The sequence below is a fragment of the Eubalaena glacialis genome, chromosome 3 (genome assembly GCF_028564815.1).
Source record: "Eubalaena glacialis isolate mEubGla1 chromosome 3, mEubGla1.1.hap2.+ XY, whole genome shotgun sequence".
Classification (NCBI taxonomy): Eukaryota; Metazoa; Chordata; class Mammalia; order Artiodactyla; family Balaenidae; genus Eubalaena; species Eubalaena glacialis.
In genome coordinates, this window is record NC_083718.1 from 81,089,775 (window position 1) to 81,113,553 (window position 23,779).

At 36.4% G+C, this 23,779-nt stretch overlaps 1 protein-coding gene across 10 annotated transcripts in view; it reads left to right on the forward strand.

Moving 5' to 3' along the window:
* Nucleotides 1-23,779, forward strand: part of ASH1L (ASH1 like histone lysine methyltransferase) — a 208,041-nt gene that overhangs the window by 49,568 nt on the left and 134,694 nt on the right. For all 10 annotated transcript variants that reach the window (XM_061183329.1, XM_061183334.1, XM_061183336.1 and 7 more), the window contains one exon: nucleotides 10,550-15,113. In XM_061183329.1, the coding sequence (XP_061039312.1) occupies nucleotides 10,550-15,113 (4,564 nt within the window). The remainder of the gene's footprint in view (nucleotides 1-10,549; nucleotides 15,114-23,779) is intronic.

Sequence of the window (23,779 nt, forward strand, 5' to 3'; positions counted from 1 at the left end):
ATATGTAGGCATAATGATGCAAAATGCTAAGTAAACTATCAGCATACAATTTCAGCAGCACATTAAAAGAGCTATGCATTATAAAGGGACAATACAAACAATCCTTTTGGAATTCGGTAAAGGGTATACTGGACCTCTGTTTCATATAATTACATGTGAATCTACAATAGAGCTATATACCATTATGAATTGTGTTTTTTCCCCAGGAATCCAAAGGAGTACAATACTAGGAAATGTGTTACTATAATTAATTATACTAATAGTTAAAAAATAAAATAGGTATTTCCTTAATGTGTTAAATAGAAATATGTAAAAATATATAATGTATGTAAAAATATAAATGTATATATGTACACACATATGTATAATGCTTAATGAGGGGACACCAGGGCATTCTCATTAGACTGTGGATGAAGAGAATGCCCTTTTTCATCACTGGTATTTAATAATGTTAATGAGATACTAGTTAATAAAATTAGAAAATAGGAATTAGAAGGATAAAAATAGAAAAGGTAAAATTACTGCTACTTGCAAGTGATGTTATATACCTTGAAATCGCAAGAGAATCAGTCAAAAAAAATGATAAAAGAATTCAGTGAGGTAATTGACTAGTAGAGAAATAAATGAGAAATCAGTAGCCTTCATACAAATGAACAGAAGTTAAAAGAGAAGAAGAGATTCCATTAGGAAAGAGATGAAATATCTAGGAATAAACTTATCAGGGTTTAATATTTAAAGGAAGAAAGCTTCAAAACACTAGTGAATTTTGAACAAATAGGAAAGCTTAAAATGTTGTTGAATAAAAAAAATCATAAAGATGTCTGTTGTCCCAAAATTTAATTGCACTTTCTTTATTGTGGTAAAATATACATAACGTCAAATTTACCTTTTTTACATGTACAGTTCTGTGAGCACTAAGTACATTCACATTGTTGTGAAAACCATCATTACCATCCATTTCCAGAACTTTTTCAGTCCTCCCCAACTGAAATTCTGTTAATTCCTGTTAAATAGTGACTCCCTATTCCCCCCATCCCCTAGCCCCTGGTAACAGCCGTTTTACTTCCTGACTCTTTGAATTTGACTTAATACTCTAGGTATCTCATACAAGTGGAATCATATAGTATTTGAATTTTTGTGACTGTCTTATTTCATTGAGCATAGTGTCCTTGAGGTTCATCCCTGTTGTAGCATGTGTCAAAATTTCCTTACTTTTTAAAGTTGAATAATATTCCATTGTACATATATATACCACATGTTATCATTCATCTGTCAATGGAGTTGCTTCCACCTTTTGGCTGTTTGTGAGTAATGCTCCTGTGAACATCAGAGTACAAATATCTGTTCATGTCCCTCCTTTCACTGCTTCAGGGTGTTTGCAAATTTAACAATCAAAATTAAAGTAATACATACTTTTTGGCACCAGGTAAGTTGCTTATAAAATTTATATGGAAAAATAAGCAAAAGTAGTCAAGACACTTCTGAAAAGAACAGTAACATGTAGGAATAAGACATCAGATAATTAAAGTTAAAATGGTTAGAACATTGTGGTATTGGTGCATGGATAGAGAGAAAATTAATGACCCAGAATGGAGTATCTAGCAATAGAACCAAGTATGTACGAGAATTTAGTACATGAGAAGTGTATTTTGTATCAGAGGATGAATGTTGAAATGATTTCGTGTATATACATACACACGTATGTATTAAACTTAAAGGCTGTATGGCTTTTCATTTCTTTTTCACTGCTATATTTCATTTGAGGATAAAAAGATGCCATTATTTTCCACATTAAAAAAAAAGAAACTACTTTGATTCCACTTTATCTTCTAGCTCTGCCTCCTTATTTCTCTGTTTCCTTGCTGTTCTTCAGATTTCTCTCTGCCCATTCTCTTTTAAACCCATTCCAATCATGTTATTGTGGGATCTTAGTTCGCCGACCAGGGATTGAACCCAGGTCCCCAGCAGTGGAAGTGTGGAGTCCTAACCACTGGACCGCCAGGGAATTCCCATGTTTTTGCCCTTGTACTTTATAGAAACTGCCTTTACATGGTTACCAGTGACCATCCCCACGCCACAATGCTAAATCCAACAAAGAAATATGTGTTTTCATTTGTTTGATCTGTCAGCAGCAGTTGGCAGTCATCACTCTTGGAAATAAGTTTCTTTTACTTCATTTCCAAGGTATCACACGTTCACTCACTCTGCCTCCCCCCCCCCCCCACCTCGTTGCTACCTTCTGGCCTCCTCATTCTTTTGCTAGTTCTTCATCTTCTTGATCTTTTAATGTTGTAATGCCTCAGTGTTAGTCTTTAGTCCTCTACTCTTCTGTTTATATTCACCCTGTTGACTTAAAAAATATATATACACAATGTGAGAGTTAATATATACACAACGTGAGAGTTAAGTTTTATTTGGGGCAAAACAAGGACTGCAGCGTTTCAGATAACTGAGAAACTGCTGCTCAAAGGAGGTGAGGGGAGGAGCCAGGATATATAGGAGTTTTGCAACAAAGAGCAGGTAATTGGGAACGTCAAAAGATTATTGTTAAAGAAAACCAGATATCTCAAGTTAAGGAATTTAGCACTTTTCTATATATGGGAAGATGCAAGAGTCTGGGCTCACTAAAATCATTCCTTTGATATGCACCTGAGCTATCTGGGGCCTGTATTTTCACATCCTGCGTTTCCTCAGGGCTCACCACCGGGAGTGGCTGCAGTCTGATGGCTGCTAGATGGCAGGTATTCTTTTCAGCCCTGAGTTTCCCCAGGGCTCACCAGCTCACATTGGAGGGCTGCAGTCATTGGTGACTGTGACATCCTTTGTTTATTGACATGGCAGGAAATATTCCATTTATAAATATTCCATTGATCAACCCTCACCTGGTTATGTGAACCAGGCTCAAGGTTTTAAATATCTATAAGCTGTTGTTTTTCAAATTTCAATCTTCCTGTTCAGACCTCTTTATTTGGATGTTTAGAACACATTTCAGTTTTAACATGTCCAAAACTGAACTCCTCATAGTCGTTTTCAACTCTCCTCCAACTACAGTCTTTGTTACCTTTTCATCACTTCCAGTGTTTCTACCCTAGTCCAAGTCACTATCATCTCTTGTCTAGAAAGACTCCATGCTATTACCCTTAAATCCTTATAACTTTATGAAGAGAGCAGCTAGAGGGAGGGAATATTTGAAGATGTAAGTGAAATATCACTCTTCTGTTCAAAATCTTTTAGTGCTTTCCCATTTTATTCAGAGTAAAAGCTCAAGCCTTTATAATGGCCTAAAGGCCCTCCGTGATAATAATAGCCCTTTCTGATCACATATTCTATTCTCCCTGAGTCAGTTGCTTAAGTCCTGCCATATTAGCATTCTTGATGTTCCTGTAGATAACTTTCTCACTTCATGTCTTTGCTCAGATGTTACCTGATCATTGAGGCCTAGTCCAGTCACCTAACTCAATTTTGCAGACTCTCTCACAGCACTCTCAATTGGCTTTTCTTTTTCCCATAGCAATTAACACCTTCCAACAAGTAATATTTTAAAAGTTTATTGTTTTTCTTTATTGTCTTTCCCACTAAAATTTAAGCTTTGTGAGAGTAGAGATTTTTGTCTTTACTGTTCTTTGTTTTATTTCCAACAGTGAGTGGGCACCCAATAAATATTTGTTGAATGAAGAATTAGGTCACATACCTCCTCTACATAAAACCTTCCAATGGCTTCCCCTCTCTTGGATTAAAAAAAAAGTCTGTCCCCCTACCTTCTGCCTGACCACTCTTCCCTTGATTACTCTGGCAAACCTGGATTCCTTGAATTTATCAATATGAGGTAAGTTCCTGCCTCAGGGCCTTTGCTCCTGCTGTTTCCTCTTTTTAGTATTGTTCTTTTCTCAGGCAGCTACATAGACTCCTCCTTCACCTCCTTTGGGCTTCTGCACAAATGTAACCTCAATCAGGACTTTCCTGACAACCTGTTTTTTTTTTATTTTTTTATTTTTTTTTTGGCTGCGTTGGGTCTTCGTTGCTGTGCGCGGGCTTTCTCTAGTTGCGGTGAGCGGGGGCTACTCTTCATTGCGGTGCGCGGGCTTCTCATTGCGGTGGCTTCTCTTGTTGCAGAGCACGGGCTCTAGGCATGCGGGCTTCAGTAGTTGTGGCTCGCGGGCTCTAGAGTGCAGGCTCAGTAGTTGTGGCGCACGGGCTCCGCGGCATGTGAGATCTTCCCGGATCAGGGCTCTAACCCGAGTCCCCCTGCATTGGCCGGCAGATTCTTAACCACTATGCCACCAGGGAAGGCCCCTGACAACCTGTTTTAATATTGCAAATCCTTTCCAATCCTAGTCTTTCCTCTTCTTCTATGCTCTCTGATTTTCTCCTTTCCAATCCTAGTCTTTCCTCTTCTTCTATGCTCTCTGATTTTCTCCATAGCCTATTTCACCATCTGATATACTGCATATTTCACCTATCTTTTTATTGCCTCTACCCCTATCATGCATTAGAATAAAATCTCCGCAGTGAAGGAGATTTTTTTCTTCCATTACTGTTATTCTTAGCACTTAAACAATCGGTACTTAAAACTATTTGTTGAAAAAATGAGTTCCTGACAAAGCAAGAATTCAAGATTATAAAGTAAATTAAATCAGTAGTGTTCTTGAATACCATCAGTTTAGAGTTAGAAAATGTAACAAAAAAATTATTCACAAAAGTAATAGTATTTATGAAATATTTAGAAATAAACTTGACAGCAAGTGTTTAGGATCTATATGGCTAAAATTATAAATATCTAGTAACACCAAAAAGCTTGACTAAATAGATAACATTTGCTTTGTTATCGTGGAGCTAAAGTTAATGTTGAGCTATCTTTTTTTCCTATTTTAATATATAAAGTTAATGCCGTGTGGAGTTTTTCAAAACTTTATATGAACCTCAAGGTCATCTGGAAGTATACATATGCAAAAACAACCAGGGAGCCTTACGAAAATGTTCTAAAGTTAATGGTTATGGTTGCAGAACTCTGTGAATATACTAAAAACCATTGAACTTGTGCTCAGAAAGGGTAAATTTTATGGTATGTGAATTATATCTCAATAATGTTGTTATAAATAAAATAAGGAATTTCTATAGGATTACAAAAAGGAAAAAATAGTCTTTTTAAGTATTAAAACATACTGTAAAGTGTCCACATATTATTAGTGGCTCAGGAATAAACATAAATGTAAGTGAAGCAAAATGGAGAGCTTAGACCCAAATATGAATAAAAATATGTGAGAAATGTATTTCAAATCAGTGAATGTGAAATGAGAAATGGAAAAACTCTTAGAACAACAGACAAAACCTTTTCAGGTAAAAGCTGCTTCTCTACCCACAGATTATGTTTTAAAAATTCAAAATAGGGCTTCCCTGGTGGCGCAGTGGTTGAGAATCTGCCTGCCAATGCAGGGGACACAGGTTCGAGCCCTGGTCTGGGAAGATCCCATGTGCCACGGAGCAGCTGGGCCCGTGAGCCACAATTACTGAGCCTGCGCGTCTGGAGCCTGTGCTCCGCAACAAGACAGGCCGCGATAGTGAGAGGCCTGCGCACCGCGATGAAGAGTGGCCCCCGCTTGCCGCAACTAGAGAAAGCCCTCACACAGAAACGAAGACCCAACACAGCCATAAATAAATAAATAAACAAATACTTTTTAAAAAATATGTGTTAAATGTTTAAAAAAAAAAATTCAAAATAGATAAATAATTTGAAGTAAAAGTAAGAATGAGACCATAAAAACATTCATTGAAAATGTGGTGAAGATTGTCATCTTTAGGAGGATGTGATCATTCCAATTATGCTACGAAAACAACTATAAAACTAAAGAGATTATTTTATCTAGTATAATGGTTAAGAGCTTTAGCTATGAAATCAGACTATGTTTAAAGCATACTTCAATCACTTAATGGTTAAGTGACCTTGGCCAGGTAATCTAGTATCTAAACTATTCCTATTTTTAAAAAAATAAATTTAATGAGGATAATTACATTAACCACATCATATGGTTGTTGTGAGGATCAAATGACAGAATATGTGTGGTACTTAGTACAGTTTTTCATATGTTTCTGAATACATTTAACTTCTTTTTAAGAAAAATAATAGGAAGTAGAAGGACAACCAGTAAATTGGGAGACAAATGTGCAACATGAGAGAAATAAATATTATTTCAAAAATATTAAGGGCTCTTCTAAATAAGAAATGATAAACTTCACAATTCAGAAAAATGACATGGACCTCGAACAGCTATTACACTGCTGAAAAAATATACAAGGCCTGCAAAATCATGTGACAGGATGTTTTGTTCATAATACCAGGCAGTAAGTGAAATGTAAATAGAAATACCCCAAAAGTGTATCTATAGGTTGTGAAATCTTAAACACTGACAATGGGAATGAAAAATATTTTCTTCACATTTAGAACATTGACATTCACAAAAAGAAAACTCACATAGTGTAATGAGAAAACATTACAAGCCGTATAAGAACACAAACCAACAGTAGGGAAAGAGTCAACAGATGAGCATACACTTCACTACCAAAGAGCTGGAAATATTGAAACCATCTGAAAGATTTTGAAATGGTTAAAATGGGCAAAAAGATAACCGTTTGATAAAAATAGGATGATAACAAGTGGATTTGAAAATGAACCAAATAGTAATTAATCCTAGAAATAATGGCATTTGAAATGAAAACTCAATGAGTTTATTGGAACAGTAAATGAGAGAGCGTATTTTCTGAACATAACTATAACCAAATCACCCAGTTGTCAAGGTTTGGGAACATTAAGATTGACATGAATACTGTTAGTCTGATGTTTAATTTCAAAATTGTCAGAAGCAAGGTTGTCAGTTGTTACTGTTTCTGCCATAAGAATATCATTGCCTAAAAATGTAGAATATCACAAGTCACAAGGTATTATCTTGGGTTACAGAAATGTAGTGTTTATAAACTCTGAATTTTTATAATAAACTTTTTTCCATTAAAAAAGTCTTTCTTGATGCAGAGCTGTCCTACACGTGTAACTATTTATTATATGTACCCTTTTTTAAAAAAAATTTATTTATTTATTTGGCTGCATCGGTCTTAGTTGTGGCGTGCAGGCTCTTTGTTGTGGCACGTGGGCTCCAGAGCACGCAGGCTCAGTAGTTGTGGCGCATGGACTTAGTTGTGCCGCGGCATGTGGGATCTTAGTTCCCCAACCAGGGATCGAACCCACGTCCCCCGCATTGGAAGGCGGATTCTTACCACTGGACCACCTGGGAAGTCCCTATTGTATATACCCTTTGATTAAGCAATTCCACTTTTAGAAGTTGAATTGAAGGAAATAATTGGACAAATAGGCAAAGATTTATATAATTGGATGTTCATCATTATATTCCTTACAAGAAGAAATAGCCGAAAACTGGGACTTCCCTGGCTGTCCAGTCGTTAAGACTCCAGGCTTCCTCCACTGCAGGGGGCACAGGTTCGATCCCTGGTCAGAGAACTAGGATCCTGCATGCCTCACAGCGCTGTTTAAAAAGCAGCCATTATGTGGTTGATTTTATGAATTTTGAACTATTACAAAACCATTGAATTGATAGTCTGACTCGATTTATTTGTGTAAAAGGGTGTCTTCCTCGTATTGTTTAAGTGGGCTATGAAACAGCAAGCATTTTTGGCCCCATTATTATGAAAGAATGTACATGTATTTGAAGTATATGGTGAAGTATCTGAAATGTAAAATTGTTTATTTATGGATGGCAGTGTTTATACCTTCCCTCTTTTCTAATGAGCATACTTTTATCTTTGTTTTCAAGTTGAAGAAAATTATATGCCTAAAATGATGTTTTGATACAATATCTTTTTCATTGGCTAACATAATATACTCTTAAAAATGACACCTCTTACTACTGGTTGTCATTTTAAGAGGTTCTTAGAAAGGTAAGAGAATAATATTACCAGTACCAAATGTAGCTTTCAACATCTTATTAGTATTATCTCATTCACTCTGTTTATTCAGTGTCAGGATTTGGAAGAAAAAAATCTTTGAAACCAAAATCAAATTATCCGCGTTTTTTTTGTTTTATTTTTATTTTTTCCTTCTTTAATCATAGACCATTTACTGTGGATACTAACTGTTTTAGGATGATTTTAATTAACCTGAGATATTCATTTCCATCAAAGGTGAAAAACCAGATTTCAGTACAGTCTTTTAACAGGTTAAGGGAACTGGATGTTTCTACTTTTCTTTTAGACAGAATTTTTAGAATAACTTTTATTGAAGTGTAACATAAATATAAATGTAACAACTCAGTGAATTTTCACAAACTCAACCACCCATGTAACCAGCATTCAGTTTAAGAAATGAAACATTACCAGCACCCACCAAGATCTTGTGCTCCTTTCTCATCACTGCCCCACACCAGGGGTAACCATTTTCCTGACTTTAAATATCATAATTAGTTGTGCCTCTTTGTGAACTTAATATAAATGGAGTTATATAGTACACACTTTTATTCTGTATCCTTTCACTTAGTCTTGTTTGTGAGCATTATCTATGCTATGGTACATAGTCATAGTTCAGACAGATTTTTAAAGGTAAGTTTAAAATGGAAGTGTCACAATTTTCAGGTATAAATATATTTTAAAATACTTAATAAAGCCTTTTAAGTTTTGAAAAGTAACTGTAAAAATACAAAATGGGAATATTGTTTCTTTAACAAGATGGGAAGAAAATGTGTTTCTTTAATCACAAGCTTAATATATGTCAGTTGAATATGAAACTGTCAGAAAAGCCAGTTTCCTCTTGGGCAAAATTGTAAGGGTCCAGTCCAAAAGAAGAGATAGTCCCCTTAATTTTGAGTGAATCAAATATTGGTTGTATTGTGTTTCCTCCCTCCTGGGTTACTATTTTCATTAATCTTCTGTTTATTCTTCCATTTTTAATATAACCAGATATGTATATATATTCATATTCCTATCTTCTTACACAGAAGATAGCATATTATAACCACCGTCCAAATTCTTGCTTTTTTCATTTAATAATACATATTAAAGAGCATTCGATAGCAATATATTGATATCTTCTCTTTTTTTTTCCAGTTTTATTGTAGTCCATTGTACAGATATACTTTGATTTATTCAGCCAGTCCCCTGTAGATAATCATTTAGACTATTTTAGGGTTTTGCTATTAAAATGGTACATTTTTAGCTTTTTGCAAACATTAGATTTTTTGCCAGTGTGTCTTGGGGTAGACCCCCTAAAAGTGGTCAAAGGAATAAATGCATGTGGTATTTTTCTAGTTATTGCCAATTTCTATTTTGTAGGGATTATACCATTTTACATATAAAACTTTTCCATATATGCATGAATTTGGTTTTGGGTTTTCTATCCTGGCCCATTGGATCTTTTGTCTTTTCATGTGCTATACTGTTTTAGTGATAGAGGCTTTAAAAATTAATTTAATATTTGATACAGTTATCCCCTTCTTTTTAGATTTTGCTAGGTATTCTTGCTTATATATTTTTCCCAATGAATATTATAACTTTTCTTATTCCTGAGAGAATCTTGTTGGTATTTTTATTAGGATCACATTAAATTTATAAATTTGCTTAGGGGAAATTGTCAGCTTCATGTCTTCCTATCCACAAACACAGTATGTCTTTACATTTGTTCAGGTCTTTCATTTGTATTTTATGGTTAAGAAAGACTCTTTATGTCAGTTATACCTCATAAAGACTCTTTATGTCAGTTATACCTCAATAAAAAAACAAAAAACAAAAAACTTTGCTGAAACGTGAAGAAGAAAAAAATCTTTGTTATCCAAAAGTAAAACAAACTGTTGTGTGAAATGATAAATTCATTTGTAAAGTATATAATGAGTATTCATACATTAGATAGCAATTTATATTATGACTTAAAAGTTACTTCCAACTCTAAGATTTTATATAAAAACACATTCTAAAGAAAATATGAACGTATTTTATTGTCTTTTCTATTCTTCTCACATGAAGAGAGAACTTGACTGCTCATTCAAGATTATAATTAAGAATGTGTTAAAGGAGTGAAAGTTGGTCAGGAATTGTCCTGCATTGGTTTGAAATCACTGAAATCAAATAAGGAGGTAGGCAAAGAACCATTATTTTAAACGAGGACCGTGGGATATTGTAACTAACAATATCTTTTCAAAAACAGTACATTCATATGCTAATGTATATTTAGTCCATGTAAGGAGAAAGTAGACTTTAATTTGCCTTTTTAAAACAATGTCAAAAAATACCATAGGGATATTTCTAAATACTCAATAATATGTATGTTCATATGGTTGAAAGTCAACAAAGATTACATCTTGATAGCCTCTGATATAGCAGTAGAGGAACTAACATACTGTGACATTAGTATAACATTAGTTAGGTTTTTTAAAAAAGCACTATTGCCTGTCTTATATCTGATTTGTCATCATTTAGTTTGTTTGATTGTAATGCTAAACTGAAATGGTATATAAGCTTTACTATCTCTGAAACCCTTTTCTTGTTCAAATTTTAGGATCCTTCAAAGTTGTACAAGAAATCAGGTGATGTTGCAGCCATTGAATGCCAGTCTGAGGAGAGCATCCATCTTCATTCACAGGGAGAAAACAATCCTTTGTCTAAGAAGCTTTCTCCAGTACACTCAGAAATGACAGATTACATTAATGCAGCATCATCTACTCTTGTTGGTAGCCGGGATCCTGATTTAAAGGACAGGGCATTACTTAATGGAGGAACGAGTGTAACGGAAAAGTTGGCACAGCTCATTGCAACTTGTCCTCCCTCCAAGTCTTCCAAGACAAAACCTAAGAAGTTAGGAACTGGCACTACTGCAGGATTGGTTAACAAGGATTTGATCAGGAAAGCAGGCGTTGGCTCTGTAGCTGGAATAATACATAAGGACTTAATAAAAAAACCAACTATCAGCACAGCGGTTGGATTGGTAACTAAAGATCCTGGGAAAAAGCCAGTGTTTAATGCAACAGTAGGATTGGTCAATAAGGACTCTGTGAAAAAACTAGGAACTGGCACTACAGCGGTATTCATTAATAAAGACTTAGGCAAAAAGCCGGGGAATATCACTACAGTAGGACTGCTGAGCAAAGATTCAGGAAAGAAGCTAGGAATTGGTATTGTTCCAGGTTTAGTGAATAAGGAACCTGGAAAGAAGCTAGGACTTGGCACTGTGGTTGGACTAGTTAATAAAGACTTGGGAAAGAAATTGGGTTCTACTGTTGGCCTAGTGGCCAAGGACTGTGCGAAGAAGATTGTAGCAAATTCAACGATGGGATTAGTTAATAAGGACATTGGAAAGAAACTAGTGAGTTGTCCTATGGCAGGACTGGTCAGTAAAGATGCCATAAACCTTAAAGCGGAAGCACTGCTCCCCACTCAGGAACCACTTAAGGCTTCTTGTAGTACAAACATCAATAGTCATGAAAGTCAGGAACTTTCTGAATCCCTGAAAGACAGTGCCACCAGCAAAACTTTTGAGAAGAATGTTATACGGCAGAGTAAAGAAAGCATATTGGAAAAGTTCTCAGTTCGAAAGGAAATCATTAATTTGGAGAAAGAAATGTTTAATGAAGGAACATGCATTCAGCAAGACAGTTTCTCATCCAGTGAAAGGGGGTCTTATGAAACCTCAAAGCATGAAAAGCAACCTCCTGTATATTGCACTTCTCCGGACTTTCAAATGGGAGTTGCTTCTGATGCATCTACAGCAAAATCCCCTTTTAGTGCAGTAGGAGAAAGCAATCTCCCTTCCCCATCACCTACTGTATCTGTTAATCCTTTAACCAGAAGTCCCCCTGAAATGTCTTCACAGATGGCTCCTAATCCGTTACTTTTAAGTCCTACCACAGAACTAATGGAAGAAATTTCTGAATCTGTCGGAAAGAACCAATTTACTTCTGAAAGTACCCACTTGAACATTGGTCATAGGTCTGTGGGTCATAGCATGAATATTGAATGCAAAGGGATTGATAAAGAGGTAAATGATTCCAAAACTACACATATAGATATTCCAAGAATAAGCTCTTCTCTGGGAAAAAAGCCAAGTTTGACTTCTGAATCCAGTATTCATACAATTACGCCTTCAGTTGTTAACTTCACTAGTTTATTTAGTAACAAGCCCTTTCTAAAACTTGGTGCAGTAACTGCATCCGATAAACACTGCCAAGTAACTGAAAGCCTAAGCACTACTTTGCAGTCCAAACCATTAAAAAAAAGGAAAGGAAGAAAACCTCGGTGGACTAAAGTGGTGGCAAGAAGCACATGCCGGTCTCCAAAAGGGCTAGAATTAGAAAGATCAGAGCTTTTTAAAAATGTTTCTTGTAGTTCACTATCAAATAGTAATTCCGAGGCAGCCAAGTTTATGAAAAACATTGGACCATCTTCATTTGTAGATCATGACTTCCTTAAACGCCGATTACCAAAGTTGAGCAAATCTACAACTCCATCTCTTGCTCTCTTAACTGATAGTGAAAAACCATCTCATAAGTCTTTTGCTACTCACAAACTATCCTCCAGTATGTGTGTGTCTAGTGATCTTTTGTCTGATATTTATAAACCCAAAAGAGGAAGACCTAAATCTAAGGAGATGCCTCAACTGGAAGGTCCACCTAAAAGGACTTTAAAAATTCCTGCCTCTAAAGTTTTTTCTTTGCAGTCTAAGGAAGAACAAGAACCCCCAATTTTACAGCCAGAAATTGAAATTCCTTCCTTCAAACAAAGTCTGTCTGTGTCTCCTTTTCCTAAAAAGAGAGGCAGACCTAAGAGGCAAATGAGGTCACCAGTCAAGATGAAGCCACCTGTACTATCGGTGGCTCCATTTGTTGCCACTGAAAGTCCAAGCAAGCTTGAGTCTGAAAGTGACAACCATAGAAGTAGCAGTGATTTCTTTGAGAGTGAGGATCAACTTCAGGATCCAGATGATCTAGATGACAGTCACAGGCCAACTGTCTGTAGTATGAGTGACCTTGAGATGGAACCAGATAAAAAAATTACGAAGAGAAACAATGGACAATTAATGAAAACAATTATCCGCAAAATAAATAAAATGAAGACTTTAAAGAGAAAGAAACTGTTGAATCAGATTCTTTCAAGCTCTGTAGAATCAAGTAATAAAGGGAAAGTGCAATCCAAACTCCATAATACAGTGTCAAGTCTTGCCGCCACATTTGGCTCTAAATTGGGCCAACAGATAAATGTCAGCAAGAAAGGAACCATTTACATAGGAAAGAGGAGGGGTCGAAAACCAAAAACTGTCTTAAATGGCATTCTTTCTGGTAGCCCTACCAGCCTTGCTGTTCTTGAACAAACAGCTCAGCAGGCAGCTGGGTCAGCATTAGGACAGATTCTTCCACCTTTACTGCCTTCATCTGCTAGTAGTTCTGAGATTCTTCCATCACCTATTTGCTCTCAGTCTTCTGGGACTAGTGGAGGTCAGAGCCCTGTAAGTAGTGATGCAGGCTTTGTTGAACCCAGTTCAGTGCCATATTTGCATTTACACTCCAGACAGGGCAGTATGATTCAGACTCTTGCAATGAAGAAGGCCTCAAAGGGGAGGAGGCGGTTATCTCCTCCTACTTTATTGCCAAATTCTCCTTCTCACTTGAGTGAACTCACATCTCTGAAAGAAGCTACTCCTTCTCCTATTAGTGAGTCTCATAGTGATGAGACCATTCCCAGTGATAGTGGAATTGGAACAGATAATAACAGCACATCAGACAGGGCAGAGAAATTTTGTGGGCAAAAAAAGAGGAGGCATTCTTTTGAGCATGTTTCTCTGATTCCCCCTGAAACCTCTACAGTCCTAAGCAGTCTTAAAGAAAAACATAAACATAAATGTAAGCGCAGGAATCATGATTACCTCAGCTACGACAAGATGAAAAGGCAAAAACGAAAACGGAAAAAGAAATATCCCCAACTCCGAAATAGACAGGATCCAGACTTTATTGCAGATCTGGAGGAATTAATAAGTCGCCTAAGTGAAATTCGAATCACTCATCGAAGTCATCATTTTATCCCCCGAGACCTTCTGCCAACTATTTTTCGAATCAACTTTAATAGTTTCTATACGCATCCTTCTTTCCCCTTAGACCCTTTGCACTACATTAGAAAACCTGACTTAAAAAAGAAGAGAGGGAGACCCCCTAAGATGAGGGAGGCAATGGCTGAAATGCCTTTTATGCACAGCCTTAGTTTTCCTCTTTCTAGTACTGGATTCTATCCTTCTTATGGCATGCCTTACTCTCCATCACCCCTTACAGCTGCTCCCATAGGATTAGGTTACTATGGAAGGTATCCCCCAACTCTTTATCCACCTCCTCCATCTCCATCTTTCACCACTCCACTTCCACCTCCTTCCTATATGCATGCTGGTCATTTGCTTCTCAATCCCACCAAATACCATAAGAAAAAGCATAAGCTACTTCGACAGGAAGCCTTTCTTACAACCAGCAGGACTCCCCTTCTTTCTATGAGTACCTACCCTAGCGTCCCTCCTGAGATGGCCTATGGTTGGATGGTCGAGCACAAACACAGGCACCGTCACAAACACAGAGAACACCGTTCTTCTGAGCAACCACAGGTTTCCATGGACACTGGCTCTTCCAGATCCGTCCTAGAATCTTTGAAGCGCTATCGATTTGGGAAGGATACTGTTGGAGAGCGCTATAAACATAAGGAAAAGCACCGGTGTCATATGTCCTGCCCTCATCTCTCTCCTTCAAAAAGCTTAATAAACAGAGAAGAGCAGTGGGTCCACCGAGAGCCTTCAGAATCTAGTCCATTGGCCTTGGGATTGCAGACACCTTTACAGATTGACTGTTCAGAAAGTTCTCCAAGTTTATCCCTTGGGGGATTCACTCCCAACTCTGATCTGGCCAGCAGTGATGAACATACAAACCTTTTCACAAGTGCAATAGGGAGCTGCAGAGTTTCAAACCCTAACTCCAGTGGCCGAAGGAAATTAACTGACAGCCCTGGACTGTTTTCTGCACAGGACACTTCATTAAATCGGCCTCACAGAAAGGAGCCGCTGCCTTCCAGCGAAAGGGCAGTACAGACCTTGACAGGTAAGAGGGTTATTTTGTTGCCTGTTGTTTGTGTTAGAGAAATGGTGTATTTTGCCTACTGGTTGCCTGATACATGTACATGAACTTTTAATAGCTCTAGTGTTTTTGTTTTTATAAATGTATTTTGAAATGTTATCTTCCAAGTTTTTATTTTCAGTAGATGTGAGAAGTAAGATAAGGCATGTCTTTGCATTAATTTTGAATTTTGAGAAGAGATATCATTATCAAAACAAACAAGAAATAATACTCAACTTTTTGGAAATCAGGAAAAATGATTTTCTTATGCAAAAAGGCTATTACACGGTTTCTTTAGTGAGAAATGGCTCAGATATCTGGGTTTTTTTTTAAATTTTATTGAAGTATAGTTGATTTACAGTGTTGTGGATATCTGTTAATAGCTATGCAGGATTTTTAATATATACTGATCCAATTTATAAGTGTTTCTATGTTACAGGAAGAATATGTTGTTAACTCTGTGTGTCTCATAATAAAAATCTAAACAGTCAAAACTGTCAACTTTGGGGAATTCCCTGGCGGTCCAGTGGTTAGGACTCTACGCCTTCACTGCTGCAGGCCCGGGTTCAATCCCTGGTTGGGAAACTAAGATCCCACAAGCCATGTGGTGCAGCCAAAAACAAACAAACAAAATTATCAACTTTGTAAAATTTAACTCAATATTTAGTGGGACTTCATTTTTCAGAGTACCTTTAGGTATCTTCATAAAGGCTGCTTAGGTTGAATGAAGTGACATAAAGCAAATTTAGGTAATGCATTTGTAATGTCTAGAAAGTGTCTTTTAAGAATTGAAAAGAAGATAGAAAACAAGAAAAAGGAAGCATTGCCTATTCATGTATAAGATATCGCTAAGTCACAAGTTCTTTATCAGAGATCTCAGCCCTACGGGTTTGTAAATTAACTCTAGAAAGTCCATAAAACCTCTGATGTTGTAAGTAAAATTATGTGTATGTATGCTTGTGTGTATTTTTCAGGAGAAAATCCATATATTTTTTCTGATTCTCCAAGTAAACTCTATAAGTCTCAATATCCCTTCCTATAAAATAGGATTAGTAGGGTTATTATAAACAGTAAATGAGATTATAGTGTTTATTAAAATGATTTGCACATAGTAAGCACACAAATGTTAATTGATATTATTCCCCCCAAATATTAAAAACTTGTGCGTTAGAGGAAATGATAAACCCCTCAAAGAGAATAGTTTTTGTTCCTGATTTTAATTATTTGTGAACTTTTGAAAAATAAAAGCTGTCTTGGTGGAGAAGCTGAGCATTCTTTAGTTTTTAACAATGTAATAAAGAGGGAAAAAATCCTAAACTCTAATTAGGTTCATTCAACAAATTTTTTGACAAAAATTTAATCAACAGCAGTTATTGAATATCTACTGTCAGCCAGACATTGTACTTTGTGGGCCCTTGTGATATAATAGGGAACAAGGCACATAGGTTCATTGTTCTCATGGATCTTAATATTGGAGATGGGTAATAAAAAAAATTGCACATTAAATGTCATAAAAATTGTGACAAATGGTATATAAATATATGCATTTTTTAAAAGTCCAGGGTTCTATGTGAGTATGAAATGGGGGCCTAACTCAGGAAGGCTTCCCTGAGAAAGTGACCCTAGACTGTTACTTGAATGAAGGATGAGCAGTAGTTAGCTAGGTGAACAGAATTCCACTTACTCATTTATTCATTCATTCACTCATTCATTTATTTATTGAATTCCAAAACATCTAGCATTCTTCTAGTCACTGGTATATAGTAGAGAGTAAAGACATGATATCTGGCCTCATTAACTTTCAGCTTGGTGAAGGAAGACAAACTATAGAGTGGTAAGCACATAAATAATGGCATAATTGATAAAAATGCTATCAAATTAATATAAGTGTTAGGGTACATAAGTAAGGGGAGAGGGGTGCCTATTTAGGTAGAGTTATTAGTTATGGCAAGCTTGCAATTTAAGGATGTGAAACCACCAAGCTTCTCAAGCTGAGGATTGGGTGAAGAGCACTTTTGAAGATCCTGAACTGGAAAGGAGCTTAGATATTAGAAAAGAGGGGAGGGCTCAGAAGGTTCATTGTGGTAGGAGAGGGAATACAAGAGAGAGAATGGTGAGAGAATTGTGGTGAAAGAAAGAAGCCAGACCACATGTTAAAGATTTTGGATTTTATACTAAGCATAAAGACAGAGAAGTATTGATTTTAAATTTACATTTTTAAAAGATTGTTCTAGCTAATGTGTGAACATTGAATTGTAGAGGACAAAAATAGCTACAAGGGAACCAATTAGTAGACAATTGCAGTAGTCTAGATAAAATGATGATACTTAAGGGTGTTGGCAGACTCCTTCATGAATATTTGAGAGGTTCGTGGTGCAGTGTCCTGATACAGAGAAGACTAGAGGAGGAGAGATTTGGGGAGAGTCCAAGTTTGCTTTTTAATATATATAAACCCTGAGATGCCTTTAGAAAATTCAGGTGGTGATGTTGAGCAGACATTTGGGTATCTAGTTCTGGAGCTCAAGAGAGATGTTTGGGCTAGAGATAAGGGCATTTCACTATGAGGTTTTGAAGAACTTTGGTGATATTATTCACTAAAAATAAAAGGATGTCTGGAAAAGATAGAGTTGGGAACAGACTCTCAAAACCTATGAAACTTTGTAACCAGAGCACCAAGAAAAACAGTCATTCTAGAAAATACCAGCAGCAGGTAAAAATATATGTTAAGTTGTTTAATAAGTAAAGAAATACTACAATAAACATAGGACTCTTTAGGAAAAGATGAAGGTAGCCTGATAGAAACAGATATAAAGAAGGGTTGAAGCTGCTCAGTTGTAGACACAAAGCATATCATAAATATAAAGTGATGCCAGATATAGCTGGTTCTGGTTTATTGTCCTTATTTGTCTCTTTCGCATGAAGGTTGGGGGAACCACACAATAAGCACTTGTAGGAAAATCTGTGACCACTTGTAGCCAAGAGGGTGAATGGGCATTCTGAACAGAACTACATTGTTCAATGGTTTACTGCATTTAGTTTGTGTTAGTGTATTCTTTGTTTAGCTGCTAACTTGGTGCTTCAAAACATGAATGTACTCTGAAAAATCACGTATGAACTCCATGTCATTCTGATATTCTATTTATCAATTGTATGTGAGCTGTTTCACTCTACAGAAACATTCTAACAAAATAGACTATACATCTATGAATCCTCTGTTTATCTATCTACCTATCGTCGTGAGAGAGATGATATTTCCCTACAGAGAATATAGAGTGAGAAAAGAAAAGAGCCTTGGACAGCTTTGAGGAATTTCAGTATTTAAAGTAGTGATTAAAAACCATCAGCCTTTGGTTTATATATGACCCTTTGTGATGATTTCTACAGTTTGTTTTTTAATTGCTAAAATTTAAAAATCTGGAGATTTCACATAAACATGCAGAATTCTGCTTTTCTTTGAAAAGAAATCAGAACATCTGACAACAGTTAATCCGTATTTCCTGGATGACATCAAGGTTGGGTCTCAATAGTGGCCGCCCCTCCCCCCTCCCCAAGTCTTTAGTTGGGGCATACATTCTTCGGTTTTCCTCAGTCCTCACAGTGTCCTGTTGTGTGTTATATCTGGCCCAGTTCAACTATTTAAGAGATTTATCTGGCTCCAAGGAATATTGAGTCTGAGGCCCCTAATTTAAGAGTTGTGAGAAGGAGCTTATAAGAAGTGGGGGAATTGAGGTGAAGGTAAAGTGAAATGACAGCTTAGGTTGTTGAATGTATCATCTACATGGACATTAACGTCACCCAAGAGGCCATTTATAGGAGTCAGGGTGGAAAGGATGAATCTGAATCTGGTTTCAGGGACCTTGGAGAATGAGATAGCAGGGAAAGCTAACATATGGAGAAATACCTGCTTTATGAATAAGAACCTTTTTTTTCCCCTTCCTTTAAAAATATAACATACAAAAACATTAAGACCTCTCTGAAGTCACTGTTCTGACACCAATCCTTTGTCACCAACTGAGTTTCCTACAATTTAGATCAATTCTGATACTAACCACCTGGAATTAGAGAAGACCCTACAAGTTAAGAGCGAAGTTTTTTGAAGACTGCCCTCACTTAAGATGCCAGCTGCAAGTTTCAGTGTCCCCAGTCCACCCACACTTCTGCCCAGCCTGCTACAAGTTTAGGGCCTACCACAACCCCTCAGTTTTGATAATTTGGTAGAATGGCTCATAGAACTTACTGAAACCACTATAATTACAATTACAGTTTTATTATAAAGGATACAGATCAGGAATTGAAGAGATGCATAGGGCAATAGCTGGGGCGGGAAAGGGGACACAGAGCTTCCATACCCTCTCTGTGGAATCTGGGTGTGTCATCCTCCCAGCACATCATTGTGTTCACCAACCAAGAAGTTTCACCAGGCCTCTGTGTCCAGAATTTTGATTGGGGCTTCACTATATAGGTGTGATTGAACTCAGTCACATGGCCAATGATTTAATCAATCCCAGGTCCATCTCCCCCCTCTGTAGATTGGGCTCACCCAAAGTTTCAACTCTCTAATCATATGGTTGGTCTCTAGTGACCAGCCTCCATCCTGAGGGAATCTTAGGGTTCACCTTAAGTCACCTCTTTGGCATAACAAAGACACTACTATCAGGAAATTTCAAGGTTTTTGAAGTTCTTTGCCAGGAATCAAAGATCAGGTATATTCTTCATTATATCCCAAGTCTAATTTAACTTATTTTGTTAATTGATCTGTACCTTGGAATCTGTCTTCTTCACAGTTACTCTTTTGATAAGTAGGTAGAAATGTGTCTTGATTTTCTAATAGGAATTTTTTTTTAGATAGACATGAAAATTGGCTTACCTATCCACATAAAACCAGTTGAGAAAAAGATTTTTAGTTAAGGAAAATAATAAGAAAATAGTGCTAAATCATGGGATATCTTCTAATTTGGTCACTTTCAAGATCAGAATTTGTTTTGTTTAGGCAAAGCTTTATGAACTTGATTTTTTAATCTTAACTATTATGATGGTAGCTGTCCCTTTAGTTATTTTGTATCTGTTGTTTGCCGGGTACAAGGAATACAAACAAAAGGAGTAAGATATAATTTCTGCCTCCAAGGAATTTATAGTTCAGTGGAGTACATAAACATGTATCCAAATAGTTATTGATAGATAGCTCCTATAATTGAGATACAACGTGTTTTGGGGAGCAGAGAAGAGAGGGACTCACTTAAAAGGAGCCAGGAAGATGTTTTGAGTTTAGCGTGCAAAGAATAAAGGGTGAAGACTATTTCCTATAGAGAAATAAGCTTTTTAGGGTTTTGGAGACATGATACTATACTTAGGTAACTGTAAATAGCCTGATATGGGACCAGGAGATGGAAAGATAGTCGGGGGACAGATCATAAAGCCTCTTGTTTATATAGGATACCAAGGAGTTTGGAGTTTACCCTATAGGCAGTGGGAAGTTAAGGGTTTTAAAGCAGAATGATTTGCTAAGATTATATGGATAGCACTGTGATAGATGGATTAGCATGTCTCCAAGATACCTCTCTTGGGCAGTTGGTTGAATGGTGATGTGATTAAGTGAAAGGTGGCGACTGGAGATGGAAAATGGAGTTTCATGCTGTTTAGTGGGATATGTGGATATATGGATATGTGGATATGTGGATATATGGATCTGTAGCTCAAAAGAGAAATCAAACCTGAAGGTAAAAGTTTTAGATAAGTGGTTGTTTAAGCGAAGGAATTAAGAGAAGGAATGATAATATGTAGGGTAAACACACTGGGTTTCCTAAGGGAGTTTGTAGTCAAGAGTGTCAGGTGCTACAGAGATCATTTAGATAAGGACTGAAAGTAGACAGTTTGCTTTAGCAGATTATCTTTTGTGATCTAAGAGCGATTTCCACAGTGGCAATTGTTAGATTTCTGGAGGTTAAGGAATGAATGGGAAATAATAAGGAAATGCAGGTGATTAAAATTCTTATAGCTTTAAATTTTGTAGCAATTCTGACTGGTTTATTATGTACTCTTTCCTTATAATTTTGTATTCTGTCAAGGAAATAACTGCATCTTCTCGATCTGTAATTGTTTCAGTGTCACATAGTTTTCCTTCTTAAAGTATAAAAAGCATAACTAAACTTCATGTTATCTTAAATTGACCTTCTCAGTCTTCAGTTGTTAATTTTTCCATATATAACTTGGAGATAGATTCATTATACATAAATTGCTTTCCTGTTAAAATGTCCAAAAAACTATTTAGTATACCATGTACTCCAAAATTGTCAGTTACCTTCGGGACATTATTATCCTGAAACAGCTGGCCAGTGGCCAAAGCTGGAACAGTTTAAGCAACAAAATAAATAATGACAGTATTGGATTATAACCTAAAGAATAAGGTAAATATCCATGAGTCCATGCTGATATAAATGATTGATTAAATAAATAAATAGAGGAAAGGGACAAATCATCCTTACAGAAGAATTCCAAATAATGTATGTAGACTATCCCCTTCAAGGAAGTGGAAGTTAATTCCCCTTTTCCTGAATATGGGCTGGACTTAGTGACCTAATTCCAAGGAACAGAGTATGGAACGGGAAAGGTACTAACTTTACAGTGAAGAGGCCTAGCAGACAGCACCTTAAACCAAGTGAAAGTATAATTTCACCAGTGATAAATCACGATGGTAATATGTACCCTCTGATATAATGTGATTAGAAGGGAACTTCATTCCGGTGGTGTTCTTTCCAAAAACCCATAACCCCAGTGTAATCATAAGAAAACATCAAAAAAGGGGAGTGGACAGAACATTGTATAAAATACCTAGCCAATGTGGACAGAACATTGTATAAAATACCCGGCCAACGCGATAGTGAGAGGCCCGCGCACCGCGATGAAGAGTGGCCCCCGCTTGCCACAACTGGAGAAAGCCCTCGCACAGAAACGAAGACCCAACACAGCCATAAATAAAATAAATAAATAAAATTAAAAAAAAAAAATACCCGGCCAATACTCCTCAAGAGTATCAAAGACATGGAAAAACAAGGAAAGCTTGAGAAACTATCACAGATCAGAGAAAATTAAGGAGACTTGACAACTAAATACAATGTGATATCCAGATTGTAACTTGGAACAGGAAAAGGACATGAGTGGAAAAATTATATTGATGTTAATTTCATAGTTTTGACAAATGTACCATAGTTAAGTAAGACATTAACATTAAGGAAAGTTGGGTAAAGGGTATATGAGAGTTTTTGCTCTGTACTGTCTTTGCAACTTTTCTGTAAATTTAAAATTATTCCAAAACAATCAGGTTAGTTTTTTTAAAAAAGCAGAGTACTAATTGTCAAGTGAAACCAATCTCAAACTGATAACTGATTAAGGAAAAAATAAAAAATATTCTTTACTGTTTGCATTGAGTAGATTTATCATAAGTGGTAGTTTGGATAAAACAGGCATGTTTGGTAAATTATGTTGATGTAAATTTGAGGAAGATAGATCAGGGGCATAGGCAGAAATGATAGATACGTAGTCCGGAACAAGGCATTTAACCTTTCTCTCCTTGTTTCATAGGTGGGGAAATCAAACTGACTTAATCAGTTCAGCAGTTTTGGATTAAGCAAATTAAATCTCATAAAGCTTTAAAAAGAAAACTGGTATAGTCATTTTATAAGTAATTGTGCATTTTATCATTTTATAAGTGATAGCTTATTTTTTTTAACTTATATACTCTTCTATACTGTTATATACTAACAGTCTAAAATCAGCTTGATGCACATAAAATTGTAATAAAATTATACTCTTAAATGAGGCCAGGTTTTCTGGTTTCACCCAATTCTGATAACTAATTCTATTTATTTAAGTATCTTTGTTAAGTAGACATGTAATAGGACTGGTGAGGAAGAGTTTCTGACCTGGAGTGTCAGATTCTCCATCCCTGCTTTACAGCATTTTCAATTCATGGCTAGCTGCATGTGCCAGAACCTACAACCTGATTTCAGAAATGGGGAGAGCAGTCACATGGAGTATTTTGCATTTATAGCTTACAAATTATAGAATGAAAAAAAAAGTTATCTATCTATCTATATAAACAGTTATCTTGTCCCCCAAGAATAAATTAGGGCTAAATCTTCTTTTTGTTTGGAAAAAGTTTATTCACTATAGTAGAAGCACAATGGTTGAAGCACAGTATACTGAGTCTTATTTTCTTTTTAACTGAAGAATGTAAGCATTGATCAGAATTTTCTGATTTCTGACAGTTTCTCTAGGGTGGTGTACAAGATACACCCGTAAGTGAAGTGTGACCGTGTGGAGATGAAATCAGAAAATTTATTGTGGTGGTTAGTACAGTTCTGGGAATTTCCAGAGGAATTCCATTTCAGCGAATTATCTGATTTGGGCAGTATGAGAAATACCCTGATTGGAAGGAGAAAAACACAGACTTTTTAGCTTCAAAATCACCAGCACAGGCTCTGAATCATTCTTGTACTGCATTTAATTGGTGAGTCAGATGAAATGTATTGCTTTCAGTAAATATATTTCCCACAATTAGAAACAGCTGTTTTTATCGAGGAACCAGTTTTTATCTCAGCATTCAGCTCATTCAGAAGAAGCTTCTGGAGCTCTTATGATCTGTGAACTATAGC